General features: G+C 36.8%; 1 protein-coding gene across 11 annotated transcripts in view; it reads right to left on the reverse strand.

The window, feature by feature from the left end:
* The window catches only part of crtc3 (CREB regulated transcription coactivator 3), a 100,398-nt gene that overhangs the window by 66,562 nt on the left and 12,135 nt on the right, over positions 1-21,701 (reverse strand). For 5 of the 11 annotated variants that reach the window (XR_015496164.1, XM_087261828.1, XM_087261827.1 and 2 more), the window contains 3 exons: positions 13,442-13,552; positions 12,702-12,830; positions 1,828-1,889 (listed from right to left, as the gene is read on the reverse strand). Coding sequence is in view for 10 of the 11 variants with exons in the window: in XM_087261828.1 (XP_087117954.1) it covers positions 1,828-1,889; positions 12,702-12,830; positions 13,442-13,552 (302 nt within the window). In the remaining variant the exon portion in view is untranslated. Of the gene's footprint in view, positions 1-1,827; positions 1,920-2,340; positions 7,171-12,701; positions 12,831-13,021; positions 13,223-13,441; positions 13,553-21,701 lie in introns of those variants that run through there. The other 6 variants (XM_087261833.1, XM_087261830.1, XM_087261832.1 and 3 more) reach the window with 3 other exon arrangements.

Genomic DNA, 21,701 nt, shown 5'->3' on the forward strand with positions numbered 1-21,701 from the left:
TCTTCAATTTCAATCCAATAAAAAATGAAAACCTGAATTGCATCATTACATCCCTATTAGATAAATCACTCTTCTGAGCAGTAATAGTCTACTAGCTCTTTAATAAAACAACCTGCAGAAAGAAAAAAAAATGGCTGGATGCAGCCTACATTAACATAATTATTATTGTTATTGTTAATAATTTTTTTCCATTAACAGGCAATATGATGAAACATATTGGTCCATTAAGCACACATGCAAAATCAAAAAATATTTTTATTATTGAAGCTGCAAAGGGAATCTTCTAAACTATATCTGCACTTTGCTGCTGTTTACACAGATCTAAAGGCAATGCCACATTTGGCTTCACTTCTATTTTCACTTCAATTATTTTGCACTTATCTTGAATTTCTTGTTCCTTTTGGTGGCATTTTGCCACATTCATTTCCAAAACTGAGGTTGTATGCAGGTTATAAATGCTCAACAGCCAAAAACATATTCAGGAGATAGACATCATTATTATTAATCATTTATTATATTTTTACATTATGAATAATTTATATTATATATTATTTAATATTCTAATAAATTAGCAGGGCTTTATTTATTTATATATTATTAATTTTTTTGAATGGCCAAACAGGTTAATTCTAAAATGATTAAAGAGATAGTTTAGCCAAAAAATGAAAAGTACCAATCATTTAATCTCCGTTGTGCAGTTTTGAAGCTTTGTGGGTTTCTTTCTACTACTGAACACAAAATAAGATATTCTGAAGAGTGCTAGTTCCCCAAATGCATTGATTTCCATAATAGGAAAACAAATTACTATTGAAGTCAATAGGTCAACCAGCATTCTTCAAAATATTTTCTTTTATGTTCAACAAGTTAAGGGTGAGTAAATGATGACTATCCTTTTAACTCCATCCATTTGTATCACCTGGTGAACATATTGCAAATTATAGTGAATAAAAAAGTATTTTTCCTCAACAGCACTAACTGTAATTTAAATTTGCATTTCAATTTAACACCAATGAATCGCACAAGACAAAGTCTAGTGTCGTTTGTGAGCCGCTCTATGGCATATGGCTGTCACAGCAGTGCTTGGCCACAGTGGGAACAGAAGGCTGCGCTAAAGCTGATCAGGCCAACCAGTTTTCAGGTGTAAACAATGCCACAGGGCGTGGACTCTGAAACTTTTACAAGTCGCAAAGTCAACATGGAGGCTGAGGCAGCTTGCAGGTAAGAAGGCACACTGGCCGTCAGCCAAAACCGCCATTCAAAACACGACTGTGATGAGGGGAAGCTTCCTTAAGCCTTTTATTACTGGCTGCAATTCACTCCTCGGTAAACAAATGAGGAGAACCGTCCAATGGTTACGCCTCACCGGGGCTGAACCGAGAAATGTGTGCAGGGCAAATGTGCAAGCGTTTGTTCTCACAGAAAAACCTCCCTGAGAGTGGAGTATGACACAAAGATGTGCGCTTCATGTTATCTAACCTTTTGCTAGCGTTATCTGTCAGTGCTGCGGGTGAGGATTTTCCACATGCTAAAAAAACAAACAAATGTGCCGTTACTGTTTTCTTTTCAGGCATCTGTGGGAATAGCCTATGCAAATGCAAAACACACATTAACACTCCCTCTAATGTGACATGATCTCTGTTGCAACATCACTTGATGTCACTACCACGGCTTTGTTTCAAGATAACATCATCTTTGCACTCTGCCCTAAAACTGACAGGAGATATGATCAAATCCTGCATGAAGTAGAATGTAATAGTGTATGTAATGAATGCAGACATGTGTGGATGGGTGTGTGGAGGTCGTAAGAGTTTTAAAGAGAGGACTCACCTTCTCCAGCTGTTGTCAGGCGGAGGAGAAAGGTACATCGTTCCATACGGAGAGCTCTCAGCGTAAGTTCAGTCAAGGAAATTTAAGGAAGCCTTTATAAAAACACACATGCTTGAATTGTTGTTTATATGATATTAATACATCTAAAAAACCTTTTAATTTCTCATAACATTTTTTTTTACCATCTGTCCAGATTAGGTTTTTACTTGATTCAAATTTTCAGTGCATATTAATTTCATTTAATGTTTTTAAATAGTTTTCTTTTTGTCATCAGAAAACAAACAATTGCAACAAGTTTAAAAGTTCTGGCATTCGAAGGTTCACCAAGTCTATATTTGATTATGAAACATTTATAACTATCAATGCTGAAAAAAAAAATTATATTAATTTTAAAACAGAATGTTAATAAATTTAAAGGAAAAAAAAGAGGAAGAAAATCATACTGATGCAAAGCTTCAACAGTATTCCATACATGTAGGACTCAGGTCAATGTTGCAAAACAATAATACACACCTGAACCAGCTAATCAAGCTCTCACTAGGTATACTATAAACTTCCATGCAGGTGTATTGAAGCAAGTTGGAGCTAAGATCAGCAGGACACCGGCCTTCCAGGATCGACTTTGGACACCCTTGTGATAAAACTCCTGATTTAGTTGCCTACTGGAGAAATGCTTGAATAATAAAGGCAGAAAATGGTCAAACTACTTGCTCTACAAACAAGTGTGCTCATAACCATACATAAAAAATAGAATAACATAAGAAAATATCACTCCAACATCAAGCAGTATAGCCAGAAGCTTTTAATGTATAAAAGTCAATGGATGTAAATGAGACCGGAAATCTCAAGCCAAAAATATTCCAGTGGCTAGGCTCCTTAGGTCAAAACAACCAAAATTATTATGCAGTTCACTAATAATAATCTATTGCGTACAACAAAAAGGTAAACATATGACCCCGAATATGAATGCAAAGCAATGAATTACTCTTTAAAAATTTTGTACAATGTATAAACGCACCGAAAAGTGAATATTTCCTCATCATTTACTCACACTCAAGTGGTTCTAAAACTTTTATGATTTTTTTTTTCTACTGTTGAACACAAAATAATATATTTTGAAAAATGTTGAAAAGTCAGCGGAAAAAAAATGTCGATATGAATGGCAGCAAACACAATCAGCTCCCGATAACTACACAGGTTCAACCACTAAAATTCAAATTCTGAACTTGTATTCAGACTAAGTGGGGGCACCAAAATAAAGACTCATAAAATTCCTAATAATCAAACAAAGGGGAATGAACAAAACAAGAATGATGATGGAGATGCCTCGTCTGATAAAAGAGGAGAAGCTAAGCTAACACGTGAGGACATTCAGGCTAACAGTCAAGCCAGATTTGAAACTATAAGCAAACAAATCAGGGACCTGGAAAAGAAATGAAGTTCATTCATTCATTTATTTATTTATTTTCTTTTCGGCTTCGTCCTTTTATTAATCCGGGGTCGCCACAGCGGAATGAACCGCCAACTTATCCAGCACGCATTTTACACAGAGGATGCCCTTCCAGCTTCAACCCATCTCTGGGAAACATCCATACACACTCATAAAATACGGACAATTTAGCCAACCTAATTCACCTGTACCGCATGTCTTTGGACTGTGGGGGAAACCGGAGCACCTGGAGAAAACCCACGTGAATGCAGGAAGAACATGCAAACTCCACACAGAAACGCCAACTAACCCAGCCGAGGCTCGAACCAGTGAGCTTCTTGCTGTGAGGCGACAGCAATACCCACTGCGCCACTGCGTCGCCAAAGAAATGAAGTACAATCAACAATCATTCATTAAAGAATTCAATAACAGCATAAAAAAAGAAATTTCTCATTTTAAAATAGAAATAAATGGAAAAGCAGCTATTGACAACCACAGTAGAAACAAAATTACTGTAATACTACAGAAGTCAATGGCAGCTTTTTCCAACTTTCTTCAGCTTTGTGTTGTGTTTAACAAAAGAAAGAGTGAAGGATGTGTAAGTGATGACAAAATTGTCATTTTTGGGTGAAATATAAATTTGTCCTTTGTGTCACTTTGTTACGCATTAAATGAAATTCAGCATTTAAACTACTAATGGTTCTCTATGGGAGAATAATATTTAGCGTAATTTAAAACAACGTGCTCACAAACTTGATCTTGTTTTATAACTTTATTAGTAGATTAATCTGCGTTATTCATTTTCTTTCTACCTGTATTTAGTGGTATTCAGGGGGAAAGCTTAATGTCAAATTTAAAATGAAATTTAACTCCTAAGCCAGGGAGTGCACACGATTTAGCACCATAGAAAATGAACAGCCAGCAATTTTTACAAATTAACTAAGCCATACATATAGAACCCATAACATAGCATTGATAAACTGCTGATCAAAGTAAATAAACTGCTGATCATTGATCAAAGTAAAAGTGAATTTGCTCATACATGATGCAGCTGGGTTCTAAAATTGTGATGTTTCCAGAATAATAAAAACTATGGGTTCTACTTTAACAATCTAAGCACATGGTCTAAAGTTCACAGCTTTTGAGGTGTGGTTGTGCTATGATGGAATCTATTTACATAGCACATTCGTAAATCAATGTAATCTGTCATTGCTGCAAACAGGTAGGTGGTCTAATTTTGATACATGCAATAGCTATCCGTTCTGACGTGTAGGCTTTATTTAGACAATAATAATCTTTTACTTTTAACGGTTGAATTTTTTTGAAATAAATATGTTTGTGTGCTGCTGCGTATCCCTGTGTGTGCAATAAGCAATGTGTACATGTACTCTGGATCCACCCACTGTATATCACTAACACGCACTTTAAAACATTTTAAAACTTCACCATTAACTTTAGACCAGCTTTAAGTTGGTCATTAGCCCCTTTTTACACAGTGATGTCGGTTAATATCTGGAAAATTTCAGGAACGACTTTACCGGTAAATTCAAAAAAGTGCTGTTATCACAGGCGAAAAAAAAAAGATTTTCCGGAAAACACTATTCACACATTCATCCAAAATACTGGTGAATTCTGACATCATTGACCAGAAATGACCTATAAACGGCTGGGCTTGTATTTGTAAACATTTGACTACATTACAAATTCTGTGGATGGATCAGTATAGTGAACAACTTCGATGAAAACATATGGAGAAATACTTTTGCATGTCAACATGTACATGATATGTGCGTGTGCTGGCACTCAAGGGCACATGAGACACGTCAAGCAACTAAAGGAAGCAGAGGTTGAAGATAAACAAACAACTAAGCATCTCAATGATAATTATTTACACAGTTGGCATTAAGATGAAAATAATACTCTACATAAATGTTATCTGACTAACTTTTAGCAGCTAAATTTGTCTGGGAAAATATTCAAAAGCTTTTATTTTCATAAACCGCGTGGACGTGAATGCATCTTGACTGTTCTGATTGGTTAAAGCAGACGTCTTACGTCAGCACACTCTTTCTGGCACTCTTCCTTCTGTGTTCACACAGCGCAGCATTCTGGCAAATAACCGGTAATGTTACAACTTTTCTTTCTGGAAAATAGCCAGAACGAATTTTAATAATTTTCCGGAAAGGTCTGTATGTGTGAAAGTGGCTAATGGCACAATCTATTTCAGTTGCCTCAAAATCACAATGCCCCAACGATGCACCTTAACACGGCTCTTTTTCAGACCACACACATGGGCACGCAAACACATTTGCTATTTAAACGTGGCGCAGCACATGAAAATGATACATGTGCTGGTCTGAAAATAGCAAAAAAAAAAACACTTGCGTCGTGCCTACCACGGGGTGAATGATAGATCCCTTTCTGTTGACCATAGTCTAAGATTGATGAAGACTTTCGGCAGAATTTATTTTAAACTGGATTTTGTACATCTTGCTTTCATTTTCAATAAACTTCTCATTACAGGACCCTTTACAAATGACTTTCCCTTTCCAAATCCACTCAGCACTTAAAACAAAAGTCAGACGAATTAGGGAGAGAAAACAGCCCAGCTGAAGAACTCCTTGAATAAACATTGTTTCTTCGACCCAGTCCGATGTTGACAATGTTGCCTCGTCATGTCCGTCTGTGCCAAGACTCTCATGGGGGGAGGGGTGGGTTTACAAGACAGCAAGAAGGACAGAATCTTTCTCTGCTCAACATCTGCTCGGCTCTGGAAAACCCAGTCATCAGTTCTGCTGCAGTAATACGAGACTGAGCTCTTCATGCCAACCTTTAACCACCAGCCCACCCCTGTGACCTGCACCATGACTCAACACATCATGACCAAGCAATGAGAAGAAGAGTAGATAAAGCCACACTGCAAAAAACCATCTTAGGCCACTTCATATTTAAGACCATACGTGTCTATGATCTGCATCATATGTATGAAATTTCTGGAATGACATTGTGTGTAAATACTGTTGTTGATACTGGGCTTGGGAAGGGTGGGGGGGTAGAGCGATGATGACATAAGCCAGACGGCTTGGATTACAAGGGATCCTTCCTAAAATCTAATTAGCCCATGGCTGCTGAAGCGGCGTGGAGAGACTGGGTGGCTGTGACAGCACCTTCGTCTCAGAAGCTCCAGGATGGCGTGGGTGAGCTAACCTTTCTCTCTGACATTTCACACTAGACCCACACCGCTCGTCCTCCAGTTGGACATCATTCCAGAAATACAAAGCAAGATCAAGGCATCTGGCATCATATATGCTGCTCGAAGGCAACTACATGGGTTAAGAGGAAGCATGTAAGCGTTAAGTTGGCTAGCAAGCTTATGAGAGAGTATAATCTTGGCAGACGTGGCCGAATCAATGCTAGCAAAACAAGCCAACACTGTGAGGGACATCTGGCACTTAAAGAAAAAAAAAATCAGAGCGAAAGCAAATTTGGGCTTTGAATCCTCCCGCATATTCTCTCACTCAGCAGAATTAGAGTGGCATGAAATGCTTTAGACATTAAGAGAAAAGCCTAGTGGGAGTATGTTTATTTAGAGTCTCTGTTTATTTAGATTAGATGTAGAGGATAGTCTGGAGTCGATTTTCATTCAACTTTAATTTTCTAATTTCATTTGTAGATTTAGTACATTTAGAATAGTCAACATTTATAATAACAGTCAAATTCAAAATGTTTGACTGGTAACTGAAAATGTTCCATGCAATAATCATATTTTATAACCGCTCTATAAAAGCATTTAAACAGATTGAGTATTAGTTAATGATAACAACAAATCTAGTTTTGGGCCTCATGCCAATATCGGTCTTGCCCACTCAATAGAAATTTAGCATCTGTACATTTTACTGGTTAATTTTGAGTTTGTGCTTCACTTTTGCCAGCCAAGTTAAAAATACGAATCGGTGTCATTCTAACAGAAAGTGATGTGGAGAAAGATAGCAATTTCTGATTCTATAAGAAACAGCTTTACTTTAAATACTCATGAGAGGAAACAATTCAATGACAGAAGCATCAAACATCAGAGATTTCAAGTGAGTGTTTGTTTTTGCTGTGTAAGAGCTTCTGACTGGTTTAAATGCTAGTCATCTACCAGGAATATCCTTAATTCACTTTGTGAGTGTAACCAGTCTTGACAGCTGCTTAACCGATAAGATGATTTCTATAAATGCCAGAATATATGCTTTAAGGGAGTACGATGCAACAGCACATTCATTTATTGACATATTCAAATGCAAATGACTACTCATTTATAAGTTGTGACGATAATACAAAAGTATGTAAGCATATAATCATATGCTGCATTCGATGCTAATTTGAAGTGCTCGTTTGTGAGATGTTTTAATGCATTTGAAATTAATTTCAGGAGTTTCAAGACCCTGGCTGTTTCTTAATGTGTGTTCTTAAGCGTTGTTCTCATGTAACATCATCAACTGCCAAAGTTCAGTTCCAAAACTCAAGACTGCAATAACAGAGGATGTGTGAAACTTCCTGGATGTGTTGTTGATGGAGGACGTATGGATGCAGACTTGAGCACCAAACTCGCTCTAGGCCTCTCAGAAGTCATTGCGACTGGAGGTGGGAAGCGCAACATTTTACATAGATTTATTAAAGTTCAGAGATATATTTTTATCTCAGGAGTTTCCCTAAATGAAATGGTGAATGTAAACCACCATGAAAATCTTAATAAAGGCATAAACACATTAAGGGTGTTTATTTGCTGAAATTCGTATTAAAGTCTGTTTTGTTTTGTTTTTTGTATTGCGCAACGTATATTTGTAAAGTCTTTATGCATAGTATATACTGTGAAAATGGAAAAAAACAATTAATCATTGTTTGAATGCTGTAATGTTTAAATAATCAGGACCATCAGGAAGACCAGAGAATCTCATTTCTCACAGGACGTGTTCTCTGTTCTCGCGGTTTCCCGAGTTAGTTCTTTCAAGGTGACTTGGCAAGTCCGGTCTTCACAAGAACGCACGTCTGTTCTCTGCGTTCTTGGAATTGAGAAACAGCCCCTTTAAAGCAGGGGTCAACAACCCTGTTCCTGGAGACCTACGCTGCTTACAAAATCGCATACTTCCATACTCATACAGTACGCTAAAATCAGTATGCGAGCCGAGTAGTATGTATGAATTCATAGAATTTAAAAAACAGTATGCGAAAAATACCCGGATGACTTACTAATTCCGGCGAGATTCTGTAGTGCGCATTCCATGCACGCTGTGCTATCCTATGATGCCCCGCGAGAGAATTCATGAATGGGAGTGAAGCGACGCAACTGACGCAGATAGGTCACGTGACCATGACAAAATGGCGGATATAGCAAATTTCATTCTTACTTTATACATACATACTGTACAGAGCGTACTTTTCTAACAGCCGAGTAGTACGTTTAAATTCCAATGCAGCTCTGCTTTAGCTCTGCATAGTTCAGCTCCAATCCTGATCAAACACACCTGAACCAATTAAATAGGACCTGAAGCAGCACTTGATAATTACAGCCAGGTGTGTTTGGTCAGGGTTGCAAATGAAATCTGTAGGAAGTTAGATCTCCAGCAACAGGGTTGGTCACCCCTGCCTTAAAGGGGTTGTTCACCTAAAAAAAAAAAAAAAAAAAAAAAATTCTCACCATGGCTAGTTTTACACCTACTGTAGATGTCAATGGTTACAGGTAACATTCTTTACAATATTATTTGTGTTCAACAGAAAAAAAGTGAGTGAACTATCCTTTTAAAAGCAATCCAAGGCCGACTGTATTTATAAAAGACGGAAGAAAAGAGACCAACCATCAACCAATTATAAAATTACCCCAGTATTTTCCTGATTTACCTGAAAGCAAAGACCCTGCTTTAACTACAGTGTTAATGGAACTAATGAAATAAGTTCCTGCCCAATTAAAGTTATGTTTGTTACTATAGTACAGAAAGTAAACTGAGTAACTAAATGTAACAAGTTTTGTCTTTCCAACATACAAGAAATACAAATAAAACTGATCGGGAGTATCCTTTAAGTTATGTATTACTTGAGGTATTGTATTTTCCAGTGATCAGTTTCGACTGGAAGTGCATCCACTGCGTAAAAACATATGCTGGATAAGTTGGTGGTTCATTCCGCTGTGGTGATTAATAAAGGGACTAAGCCTAAAAGAAAATGAATGAATGAATATTGTATTGTATTAATGTATTTCGAGCAGATTACTTAAATTGTAATGTTGTTCTTAAATTTTTCTTGTTTCTTTTTAAGATTCAAATAATCTTTACTTATAGCCTTGTTTGGTATACATACAGAACTATAGTTATAATTTACAATGTAGATAGAATAATCAAGAAAAAAAGAAAACTTTTTTCATCTATTCAATAAAAAAATATATATTAGCTTAGAAAGAGCATGACATTCTACAGAAAACAGTATGAGAAATAATATACTTTGTGATATTAATTCAACTGCAAGTAACATGGAAATACGATTCATTTGTTGAAATACATGGAAATTAATCATTCTTACATTTTGACTCAAGTGCATATCTCTGAATCAAGTTTGACACAGACCTTGTTCTTTAAGGTCACCACATACACTAAAGCCTAATTTATACTTCTGCATCGAGTGATCGCTGTATCCCAAGGCGCATACCTTGTATGTAGCGACATAGTTGTGAGCAGCTATATTTCTGAATGCTAGTAGGCAGTTCTATGTTCCAGCGTGTTGAGTTTCTTTCCCAGTATTTTGACTACAGTGGAAATCACGCAATGCTACTGGAAAAATAGCTTAACTCACACTCATTCAGTGTAAAAAAAGACTTCGAAGCTGTCATTATTTTATGACTAAAGTTGTTAAACCAACAAAACAAATGTATCCATCTGTGAGACTCAAGACTTGTTAAAAACTCCGCCAATTGGCCTTTCTCTGCTCCCATGGCTCTCAGACCCCTTCACACTGGTCACTGCTATCAGGCCAGCTAATCACAGATGCAACAACAAAGAGGATGCAACTGTGTGAAGGCTAAAAGCTGATTTATACTTCTGCGTCAAGCGCATGCTTCGGCGCAGCCTTCTCGTGGTCGCAGAGCCCTCGTCATGGTTAACGCACACCCACCTCTCAAAAAATGTAACTACACGCCGCAACGAAGCTTAGTGCAAGCTCTGTGACTGGTCGGTTTGGTAGCTGTGAGCCATGTGGGCAGGACCGAGAGCCACACATAAACAAGTGCTGAGTGCCATGAAGTAGCTCTAGATTGAGACTTTTGTTTTGCGTTTACCTTATGATTAATGTTCCGCCGGTTCCCACCTCTGAATGAGAGTTTTAGCTACTTGTACATTAAGGTAGCATTCAGAAAAAACAAAACATCCGCAAAGAAACTTGACACTGAGCAACATAAAATCCCACTGCCAGCTAGCGTTTCGGAAGTGCTATTGAAAAGCAACACAAACAGCATGCAGAAGTATAAATGCACGGCTATGTGCAAGGCAGGCACCAAGGGTCACACCGATCACTCTACGCAGAAGTATAAACGAGCCCTAAGCCAGACCTACAGTGTAGACACAACACAGACGTATTAATTGGCCATGAGGTTCAATGAGACAGAGTTGCAAGATCATTGAAGAAAACAGCAGGGAATATAAAAATAATCCCGAAACATATCTGCCTCACAAAAATAAACTTGAATTACGGCCAAAAATAATACAGATCAGAACCCACTACTGCTCGGTAGGGCGGGGGGTGGGGAATGAAAAATCTGCTCAAAGATGCTTTTAATAAGAGAGCATGCCAACACTACCAAAAAAAGAGAGTGCACTGTTTAAAAGCAGAAGATTAAACAGTACAGCCCAAAGAGAATGATGATGCCAAAACCAAAGTCCTGGGTTGCATGAACTTGCTAACAATTTGCTTTAAAAGAAAAAGCAAATGCAAAAATGTACATGTAAAATCATCAATTCGAGTGTGCAGGATGAGTTATGCACCAAAGTTGATCAAATCCTTATGAGAGACAGCAAAAATGATGCATCACTGACAGGTTGGAAATCTGGAAGGTGCAATAGATTAATGAGTGTTAGCAAGCCTTGTCGTTCACAGGCCTGAGAGACAGGAATATCAACCTGAAAGCAACAACAAAAAACTGAAGCTTTAAGCCTAGAGCAAAGGGTTTTTAAAGAAGATAATAGCCCAGCTAACAAAGTACTCATTAAAATAATCATCTTTGATTTGCGTTATTGCTGACATTTGTTTCTGGTTGTCTTTGAAACGATCAACACCGAAACAATAAAAACAGACTAGGTGGTAAAGAAAGAAGGAAATCATTGGGGACTCTGGAGAAACCCGTGAGAATACGCCTGAATATCTTGAGCTCTTGGGGAGGGAGTGGCTCAGTTCACAGAGCAGAGTCGCCAGGATTCTGACAAACAGGTCTTGCTGTTTTCAGCATGACTGCGGTCACCATCACAAATGCCTTTTTTCCCACTCAAAGAACAAGGGCAGTCGTGGCGCACCGTGTGGAATTACTTTGAACACATCATTCAAAGCCCTTACGTAACTGAACAGTGCCACGCTTTTTTTTTTCTTCTGTCTCCGTAACATGTCTTTGTTGTCTGTCTGTATGGCACAGCATCAGAGCAAGTGGACAATTCCCAAACTATCCCACTACTAATGACTATGGAGTAGCTTCTTGCTCTGGTTCGATGTTCAATTCAATTCCCAAAACCTCTGTGCGGCTTCAAAAGATCCAAGAAAAAAATCTAAACTACAGCAGTGAAAGACCATTCAGGCCCTACACATCTTCAAAACAACATGGCAACTCAGAAAGCATTAGGGCCTTTTTTATTTAATCTTTAGCACTAAGCTAAATCTGCAGACTGAAATTATCTTTGAGCCCACAGACGATTAAGCTTACAGACAACCACTGAAAAATTAATAAAAGAAATCCATCAACTGCACAACCGAGGAGGATAAAAGACCGGCTGGGCCGGCGTAGCCAGTGACTTCATCAACTTGTGTGCTGAAAGAATGCAAAACTAGCGGCAGAATGTGCAAGTTGAATGGCAGCAAGGTTTGCTAATCACCTACTAATGAGGTATCTCTGAATGGTTCTCAGAGGAAGAAAAAACCCAAAGAGGAGCGGGGAGAAAACAGCAGGTTGTAGCAGTTACCCACTCATTCACACCCACAGTGCAACAGCGGGAATATCAATACATAAAGGATCATCATGTAGCCTGAAGCCTCAAAAAAGCTGCCCACATGAGCAAAGGTCAACAAGTATGACACACAAACACAGACAATAATCTGAGCTCATAATAATGATGATGATGATGATGCATCTTCTAACGAAAGCAAAGACCCTCACAGGCAATAAGGCATTTTTTTCCTCAACAAAGGTCTCCACAAGATTGAACTTAAAGGATATCTGCCGTCCGTGCTTGTCAATGGGCCTGCGGTGCGGTGAGTTGATCCGATTGCGGTCTCGATGGACCCTCTCCACCAGACCATGGTGTCTGGTTCCTCGAACAGAGTCCAGGCCTGAGGGAAACGTCCCCTGTGGAGAAACCATTATCAAAATGCGTTTAATAGTAACAGCATGAAAACTGTCAATGAAAAGTTCATTATCAGTTCATATTTTAGGACTTTAGTGTAAAGCATGCAAAACACACACGCACACATAACTGAAGTACTCAAAGTGCCACCATTATCCCCAGGTGAATTCAGTACACTCTGCAGTGCTTTTACCTCTCTAGGTTTGGTTTCTCACGGCGCACAAAAAGTAGGGATCACTGCTCGATGTCTCAAAGAAGCTTTATTCGCAGCAACAAGAGCACTTTCACCTGAAGGTATACAACACTGTTCTCCATAGGGGAAAGACACAGATACAGTTCTCCAGCTCTTGGAGCGCACCGCTGTATCAAGTGTACTTGTGGGGATTGCCGTGTACTGAAGGAGTAGGCAAAGTGAGGGCACACTAAGAGGTAGGTACAAACACACTCTTTGTGTTTTTTAAGGAGAAGGTTTGCAATTACCATCTCTTGACATTGTTTATCTGACGGTAGAAAAGCAGAGTATATGGCTGCTGCTTATCTACTCCTAAATGAACATGACTAGCTGGACAGATTTAGAAGACTTGGATAGGTAGATGGAGGGCAAGTCGGGTACCTGGAAATCAGTGCTGGCATTGCCTATCTGGTTGACGTTGGGAAGCGAGCCACCGTAGTACTGTGCCCGATTCTGCGACAGACGGAGCTGCTGGATCTTCTGGAACTGCACCTTTAACCAAGACGAAGACAGACAGTGAATGCATTTGAAGAAGTACAAAGAGACTCTGATGAGGCATTTATGAAAGTTTTTATAACATTTGTATTGAAGTGAAGTGGAAATTCTTAGAAATGCGTTTGGTTTTAAGTTGCACTTCTGAGCACAAGCGGGAGGACAGTGGGCATTTTGTTGTTTGGCAAAAGATAAACAATGAAAATTATCAATTCCGATCAGGCACAAGCAAATCAGGAGGCGTTCCTTCCTCCTTCTAACCAAAGGACAAAATTTGAATCTCAAAGACTGACCTCATTTAGTGATATCAATGGGTTACTACACATGAGCTCACAGCATTTTTTAACCTAACACAGTTATATTTTTACACCAGGGCATAATTAAATATAAACTTCATTGGAATAAGGTTGCATTTTACAGAGATTCTAACCCAAGATCATCCAAGGTGAAACAGACCATTTTTTTCCATCAAATAATTTTTTAGTCCTTGATGATTCATAAATGAATGAATGGCTATTTTACAACTACTAGTTTAAAGAGAGTAAATTAAAAACATATAAAGGCAAAACAAAATTAAAGCCCAAGGCTCTTGGTAATACTTTAGGCCTTAAAAAAAAAAGATTGGTCTGTGCAAGAAACTGAAGATTATTTGTTTATAGCTTATATTGTATTCACCGGTTTGATTGCTTCTATTGTCTCATTTGTAAATCACTTTAGATAAAAGTGTTTGCTAAATGAACGAATGCAAATGTAGCAAACATTTACAACATAATTAGCTTTTATCCACAGTCTCAGCAAACAGTCCTAAACATTCATAACAGGCGCTAGTTTCCTGTTCCATAATGAGCAGAGTTGGGCGTAACATGTTCCACAATAACGCATTACTGTATTCTAAGAATATTTTTGGGGAACGTACTGTAGTAATGTAACAAATTACATTTTAAATTTGTGTTATTTGATTACATTTACTAAAGTCAATGTAATTGCGTTACTTGCGTTACAAATACAGCTTTTAGAAGAAAAAAAATATATTATTTTAAATCCCATTTTTCGCAGCACCGTCGGTTAATAAGCATGCACTTTTAAATTGCTGGAGAACACAAGCTGAAATGATTGCTGACAAGAGTGGTTGCTTCAAGTGGAAATACAGACATTACGATTTTCATCGAGCGTAAAAACCAAAATATTGCTGTGAAATTCAGTCAATGTCCAGTCCCTAAAGACCTTTCAACTGTTTTTAACATGACCAGCAACTTGTTCAAGCACTTGAACAGAAATCATTGCATGACAATACTCATCACCAAGGAGGACACCGGTGCCTAAAAACACAGCGGTCCAGCTCAGCCTAAACAGGCTAAATTTTATTTTTGTGCAGAATCGGGAGTGAAGGTATCTTCTCAATTTGAAGAGAAGCATAGCTAATTATGGGGCCGTTCATATACTGCATCTTTTGCATGCGCAAGTTTGTTATTTCAAATGGAGGTGCACGGCTTGCGCACACATATTCAGAGTGCTTATTGCGCGTGTTCGCATTTTTCAGGCACACCTCGAATAACGTGACAAGAACTGACTGATCAGCTTCAGGTTTTGTAAGGAATATACAGATTTCAGTAGAATAATTACCTCAGACAAACAAAACACCCAAACACCGCAGTGCTTTTTTATAATATGGATGTCAATGTTACTGGTATCCAGTTTTCTTCTACATGCTTTTTTTTTGTGGAAAAAAAAAATGTTAATAAAATTTTTTTTTTAAGATTTGGAACAAGTGGAACAAGATGATTTTGGGTGAACTCTTCAAGTCTTTTGAATATGTCAAGCTGCTGTGATCAATCTATTATAATATTTTACAGTTAATATTAAATTACTGAAAGAGCTGCAGTTTATTTTGTATTTTTATAGGTATAATTTATATGTTTTAAAAGTAACTTCAGAGTAATTAGTAATCTGATTACTTTTTACATTAAGTAATTAGTAATGTAATCAGATTACAATTTTCCAGTAGTCAGTAATTTGTAATCAATTACTTTTTTTAAAGTAACTCACCCAACACTGATAATGACTTATGTACAGGCACAAATGCACATGTGAGCCGATGATGTTTGTTTACAAAGCACAGGAAGAACACGTGTGTTGCATTGGTTATTTAATTAGAATGACTGGCTTTTCAATTATTCCCAAGGTTTGACATACTTCCTTCAGTGACAGGAAACTCATGCTCCACGCTAACATGAACATGCTCATTTGCCAAGGCTGTGGATTAAAGATAAGAACTGTTTTGTTTTGCACAGACTAATTTTGCTGAGTAAGACCTCAAAGTATGATCAGGAGCCACAGGTATTAATTTGGTTTTGCCTCTTTATACTGAATTACCTCAACAGTAGTAGATGACTTGCATTTTATGATTTATCCAGGACTAGTTTTAACTAATAATCTTCTGTATTGTTTGACTTGAGTAAAAAAAGTAAATTAAACAGCAATTTCTGATTGTATTAACTACGCATTTAAAATAGTACTTTTACTTTGGTTATCTGCACAGTCTTATTTAGGTCTTATTTTAGTCTTATGAGGTCTAAAATGGAAACATATATTTTGTCAATATTGGACAAATCAACTAACTCTAGATTACCGTTTTCAAAAAGAAGAACCACAAAACAACACAAAATATTCCCTCTCACTCTCTAAGAAAGATGTGGCTTTACTGGTGATACTGTTCCAGGCAGACAGCTCAGAAACACAGGCTCGTTAAAAAACAAGCACAGATCCTCGTTCTCAGCATACACTGAGGGGTCATGGTGATTCACATCCAGCCTTTCAATGTACGCCGTTATAAAAACAATGACACCCCAGCTGTGGAGCAGGACCAAGCTGCTTAGTGAAGCAGAGGATTTCCCTGGGGCAGCTCGCTTAAGCTTACGCTTTTCCTCTCCTCTGTCAACATCACACATTGAAGAGGACAGTCATTACATTTGAACAATAATATTTAGGCAAAAACATTTCAATTGCATGTTAAAGGTTCCATTCATAAAACATACATCATAAGTGTTTATATATATATATATATATATATATATATATATATATATATATATATATATATATATATATATATATATATATATATATATATATATATATATATATATATATATACATACACACACATATATATATATATATATATAAAATATATATATATATATACGTGTGTGTGTGTATGTATATATATATATATATATATATATATATATATGTATATATATATACACACACACACATATATATATATATATATATATATATATATATATATATATATATATATATATATATATATATATATAGTCAATTAATTAATTATGGCATTAATCGAAAGCAGAAATCTGAAGGTTACAGTCATGTATAACTGACAATTAGGCATTAGGGCTGCACAATGTGACATTGCAATATTTTGTTTTTCTGCAATATGCATTACAATATGAATGCAATTGTATCAGATAGCTTTAATAGCTCTATTTGAAAATAATTCATTAATTTAGACTGATTAGGGATTGTTCTGGTTGTGAATCATGCATAAAATATAACAAACAATTTAAAAGCATAGATTAATACAACAGCAAAGATAAAAAGTGAAACATTCAGTGCTTTGTGGTTTTCTGGGGAGAATATTTGTATCTATTTAAACTACTTAAAATGTATGGAAACTTTACATGAGGTTCAAAAACATGAATCTTAAAATAATACTTTGGAGTACTGCAATGACTGTGACAGATCCAAGTAAATAATCTGGGGATGATCTTTGATGACCAGTGACCTATCAAGCATTGTACTGCAAACACAACACAAGTTTGCACTATACAGCATTAGAAAGATCAGACCATTTCTCATTAAGTCGGCGGCACAGCTTCCAGTCCAAGCATTAGTAATTTCTATACTGGACTGTTGTAATCCTCTCCTAGCTAGTCCTCCGTCATCTGCTGTAAAATCTCAAAACTTAAAACTCTGATACTTGCATACAAAACAGCCAGAGGTTTTGCACCCACTTACTTTCATTTATTTCTACAGATCAAGCTCCCCTCCAGAAGTCTTTGGCTAGAATGTAAGCACCGCCTCGTGATACCATAACAAATAGGCTCTACATCACTTTCCAGAACCGTTTTATTCACTGTTCCTCACTGGTGGAAATACCATACAGATTTCTGAACAACAATCTTCAACAATCTTCTGAGCAAGCATCTTTTCCATAAACACTTAACATCAAAGTAAAAATAAACTAAATTCTTCCTTACTATAGCTTGTGTTTCAAAATAGCCATGTATTAGCAGCCCTTGACGTGAGAACTGTCTTTTTACTATGAATCGCTTGATCCCTTCGTCATAAGCTGGGTTTTCATCACCTTGTGTATTATGTGCATTATAATATTAATGTGCATTATGATGTATCGCATAAGAAAATGACAAATTAAAATACAAATCACTTAATTCACAAAAAATATTTACGCTAACATGAAGTGGTTTTGGGCTAGCTTGGAAAAGGGAGTTAATGCAAATAATGCGAGATGGAAACAAATTTACTAAATAAATTCTGGTGCAGCAATTACACCCACATATGCAACCATCATGATCGCATTGCGGTTTTACAGATTTTACAGAAAGTTTCATGTTTTTTTATTATTTATGCATTCATCCAAAAACTTATAATACTGAAGAGTTTTTTAAAAGTGCTTTTTAATTACCTTTTTAAAAGTTTGATATTGAAAGATACACTGTCTTGGTGGGCGTTTTAAATTACGTACCAGGTAATAAACTGCCAGTTCTTTTTTTCTGTTATTTTACAGAGACTTAATTCTCTATATTATTTTCTATAAAAAATATGGTTTCAAACTGCAAAAATGTCAATCAAAGTCACTTTGTTAACCTGCAAAGTGGAACTTTCAACATCAAAAATACTTAATACAGCATAAAAGGTCCCAAAATGCACCTAATTACCACAAATAAACCTTTTCATTAATTTTTTTTTTTTTTTTTTTTTTTTACAATGTACAGTACGTTACTAATACGATCATTTACTCAACAAACTAGATGGAAAGAACTAATTTGCATTTGTGATTTTTCCTTTTGTACTTTGAAAAGGTTTGCTTCACGTTAAGATGGAAGCCCAGCTATTGTAAGTTACTTTGGATATAACAGTTGGCTAAATAATGGTAAAAGGATCCAGAATGTGGAAGCAAGAGTTTCTGTAACAAAGATTACAATTAATTTGCAATGATTTCCAAGAGCCAGTCCTGTTGTTTGCCTACAAAATAACTACTGACTCTGCACTAAGGCTGTACAAAATAAATAAATACAAATTTTGATCTCGATTCATCCCTCGCACGATCCTAATTCAGCTTTTCTACGATTCAGCCAATTATATTTTCAATATGTCGGGAGACAAACATAAAGGCGGGCTTTTTATTGTTTTACATACGCTGCTCAACAACATGGACACCTCCAAATGGAGTTAAAAGTGTCACATACTGTATTTATAAGGTGTAATTCACCCCAAAATGTAATTTCTGTCTTAATGTAATGATGTATTCGCGGCCGTGAAATCACACGTGAGCTGATAGACTGCTGGTTTACAAACCGAGAGGTGAGTGTGCCCGCTACTTTACGTGAACAGAATCTGCATATGCTGTGAATAACAGGTAATAAAGTTGTAAATAACGGTCAGTTTGTTGCACAGAGCGATCGTTTAGGAGCCGCGCAGGAAGTATGATTTGAACGTATGTTTTTTTTTTTTTTTTATCTCAAAGTGACGGCAGCCATGACATGAGCACACTTGGAGGTGAAAGTGAAACCGAAAGTGTGCACATCATTTAAATAATCATGTCACATTTTAGACTTATGAATATGACAAGCCTTTGATATGTTTTTTCTTTCATAGCGAACACAAAGTGTTGTGCATGAGTATAAACGTTTACTGGGTCAGAATAACTACTCTAGCCTATGTAACGTACGTTGAATATAATGCAGCAGGGAAACTGGTAATGACAAAGGTTTCATTTTACCAGTGAAAATAATGGTCTAATAATGTTGTCAATGACAAATGACAAACATATGTCTCAAACATAATAATTCAACTTCAGGATTTTGAATACTTGTATTCTGATCTAATCGCTTTACTGTGAATTAACAACCAGAACCAGTTTAAAGTCTAGTCATTCTACCATTTTAACCAACAGTAGACCTACACATAGGCCTAATATTATTCTTGTTGTTTTACCGTATGTTTGAGAAATAACAATAATAATAGCCTACTCGTTTTTATACATTTATTTTACATCTACAAAATTGTGAGAAAATTGAAAAAAATTTCTCCTTTTACCCAGAGTCGTGCAGCCCTACTCTGCACCACTCTACCTACAGTAAATGAAATATTTCAGGCTTATGTGTTTTTCCAGAATCTTGTTCTGCAAGTGAACAACAAAGTGTGGCAACATCAGCCACTGACTTTTACCTTTCCTGTTTCCCACTGGTGGATTGACCTGCTCAACTCGACCTGAGCAGCTATTATTTAACCATTCAAATGAAACAACAGAGCAGGTATATTTTTGTCAACAGCAGACCTCACTTGACATCAAAACATGTTACACGTAAGGTGTTAAACTAACTTGGACTGCTTGGTTTGTTTTGACTGCTTCTATTGTCCTCATTTGTAAGTCGCTTTGGATAAAAACATTTGCCAAATTATTAAATATAAATATACATTACTTTTGCAGGAGGGCCCAGTGAAATGTTCAAGGACTACTCAATGAATAACCTCATATTATACAGTTTACTAGCAAACTAATGCAAAGTATGTGGATGGCAACTACGACATATGAACACATGAGTGTTTGCTCTACAAAAGAAATTCAATCAATGCGTTTTAGACCATCTTTTGAACTGGTCAAAAGTGGACATGCTCAAAATCACTTCACTTAAGCCGCTCTGGATAAAAGTGTCTGCTAAAATTAAAAAGTAAATGCAAAATGACTAATTTTAAGAGTAAAAAAAACTGTAAAAGTGCTTGCTACCTGGTAAACAGTAAGTTTTTCATGTAATATATACAGTACAGTGAATAACCTAAAATAGACTTTCCCCAGAAATCCCTGCATGACAATTCACTTTTTTTGTTTGACAATATGGTTCTTTTGTTTTGTTTTTTTCTCATCAGTTATATCGGGCCCCGTTTACACTAGTGCGTTTTAGTTTTAAAACGGCGTTTTAGAATGAAAACGATCCGCGTCCACACTCGCGTTTTACCCAGCGTTTCTGAACTGCTCTCCGTCCACACCAAAACGCTGAAAACGCACATCACGTGACCACACACACACTCTTTGGCAAGCGCTGCAGCCCATCTACCCAGATGAGAGCTCTGCTAGTCGGACTTCTCATCAAGCATCTCTCGCTGGATCAAATCTTACTATATTTATTAAACGTGATATTTCATTCATCTTGTTGTCTTTATCTAACGACATATTCCCTGACTTTGGTCATTGGAATCTATTACTTGTTCTCAGGTAACGTGTTTTGGCTGAGCGCAAAGATAAGTTAATGATTAATGTAACCACGTAGCCTATTCTGTATATTGACTGATCGCTTGCCTTTATTTCCTATAATGTATAAACTTATTGTATGTTATACTTTTATAATGGCCATTATCGATTATTAAAACTGATATTCAGCAAAAGAGAGGCTGTGTTTCGTATTTTCACTGAAATTGAAAGGAGGCAGGTGTTATCGGCTCCGTTTTGTTATAAATATCCAGACAGTGAAGATGATGCTCATTATGCTGCACGACGCCTCAACATTTCTGCTGTCTGTTTAGTTTTTAATATTAAAATGAAAATAGGCACTTCCTTATATCATGTTTACATTTTATTGTTGAGAAAGTGAAACAACGTAGCCAGGGTGATGTGAATGAAGTTATGAAGTACACTGTTCCCTTTGAAGATTGACGCGTGTCCTCGGTATGTTTTCCATATCAAACTGAGAAGAAGAGACTGCAGCCTTGATCAAACTTGCGAAGTCTGAACTTACACGGAGAAGATTCAGGACTGAACTGTGTGTTAGGCTACTTAATATTGAGGAAAAGCCCCAATCAGAGAGGCGAATGTCTGCAG

Source organism: Danio rerio, chromosome 7 (assembly GCF_052040795.2).
Source record: "Danio rerio strain M-AB ecotype USA chromosome 7, GRCz13ab, whole genome shotgun sequence".
NCBI lineage: Eukaryota > Metazoa > Chordata > Actinopteri > Cypriniformes > Danionidae > Danio > Danio rerio.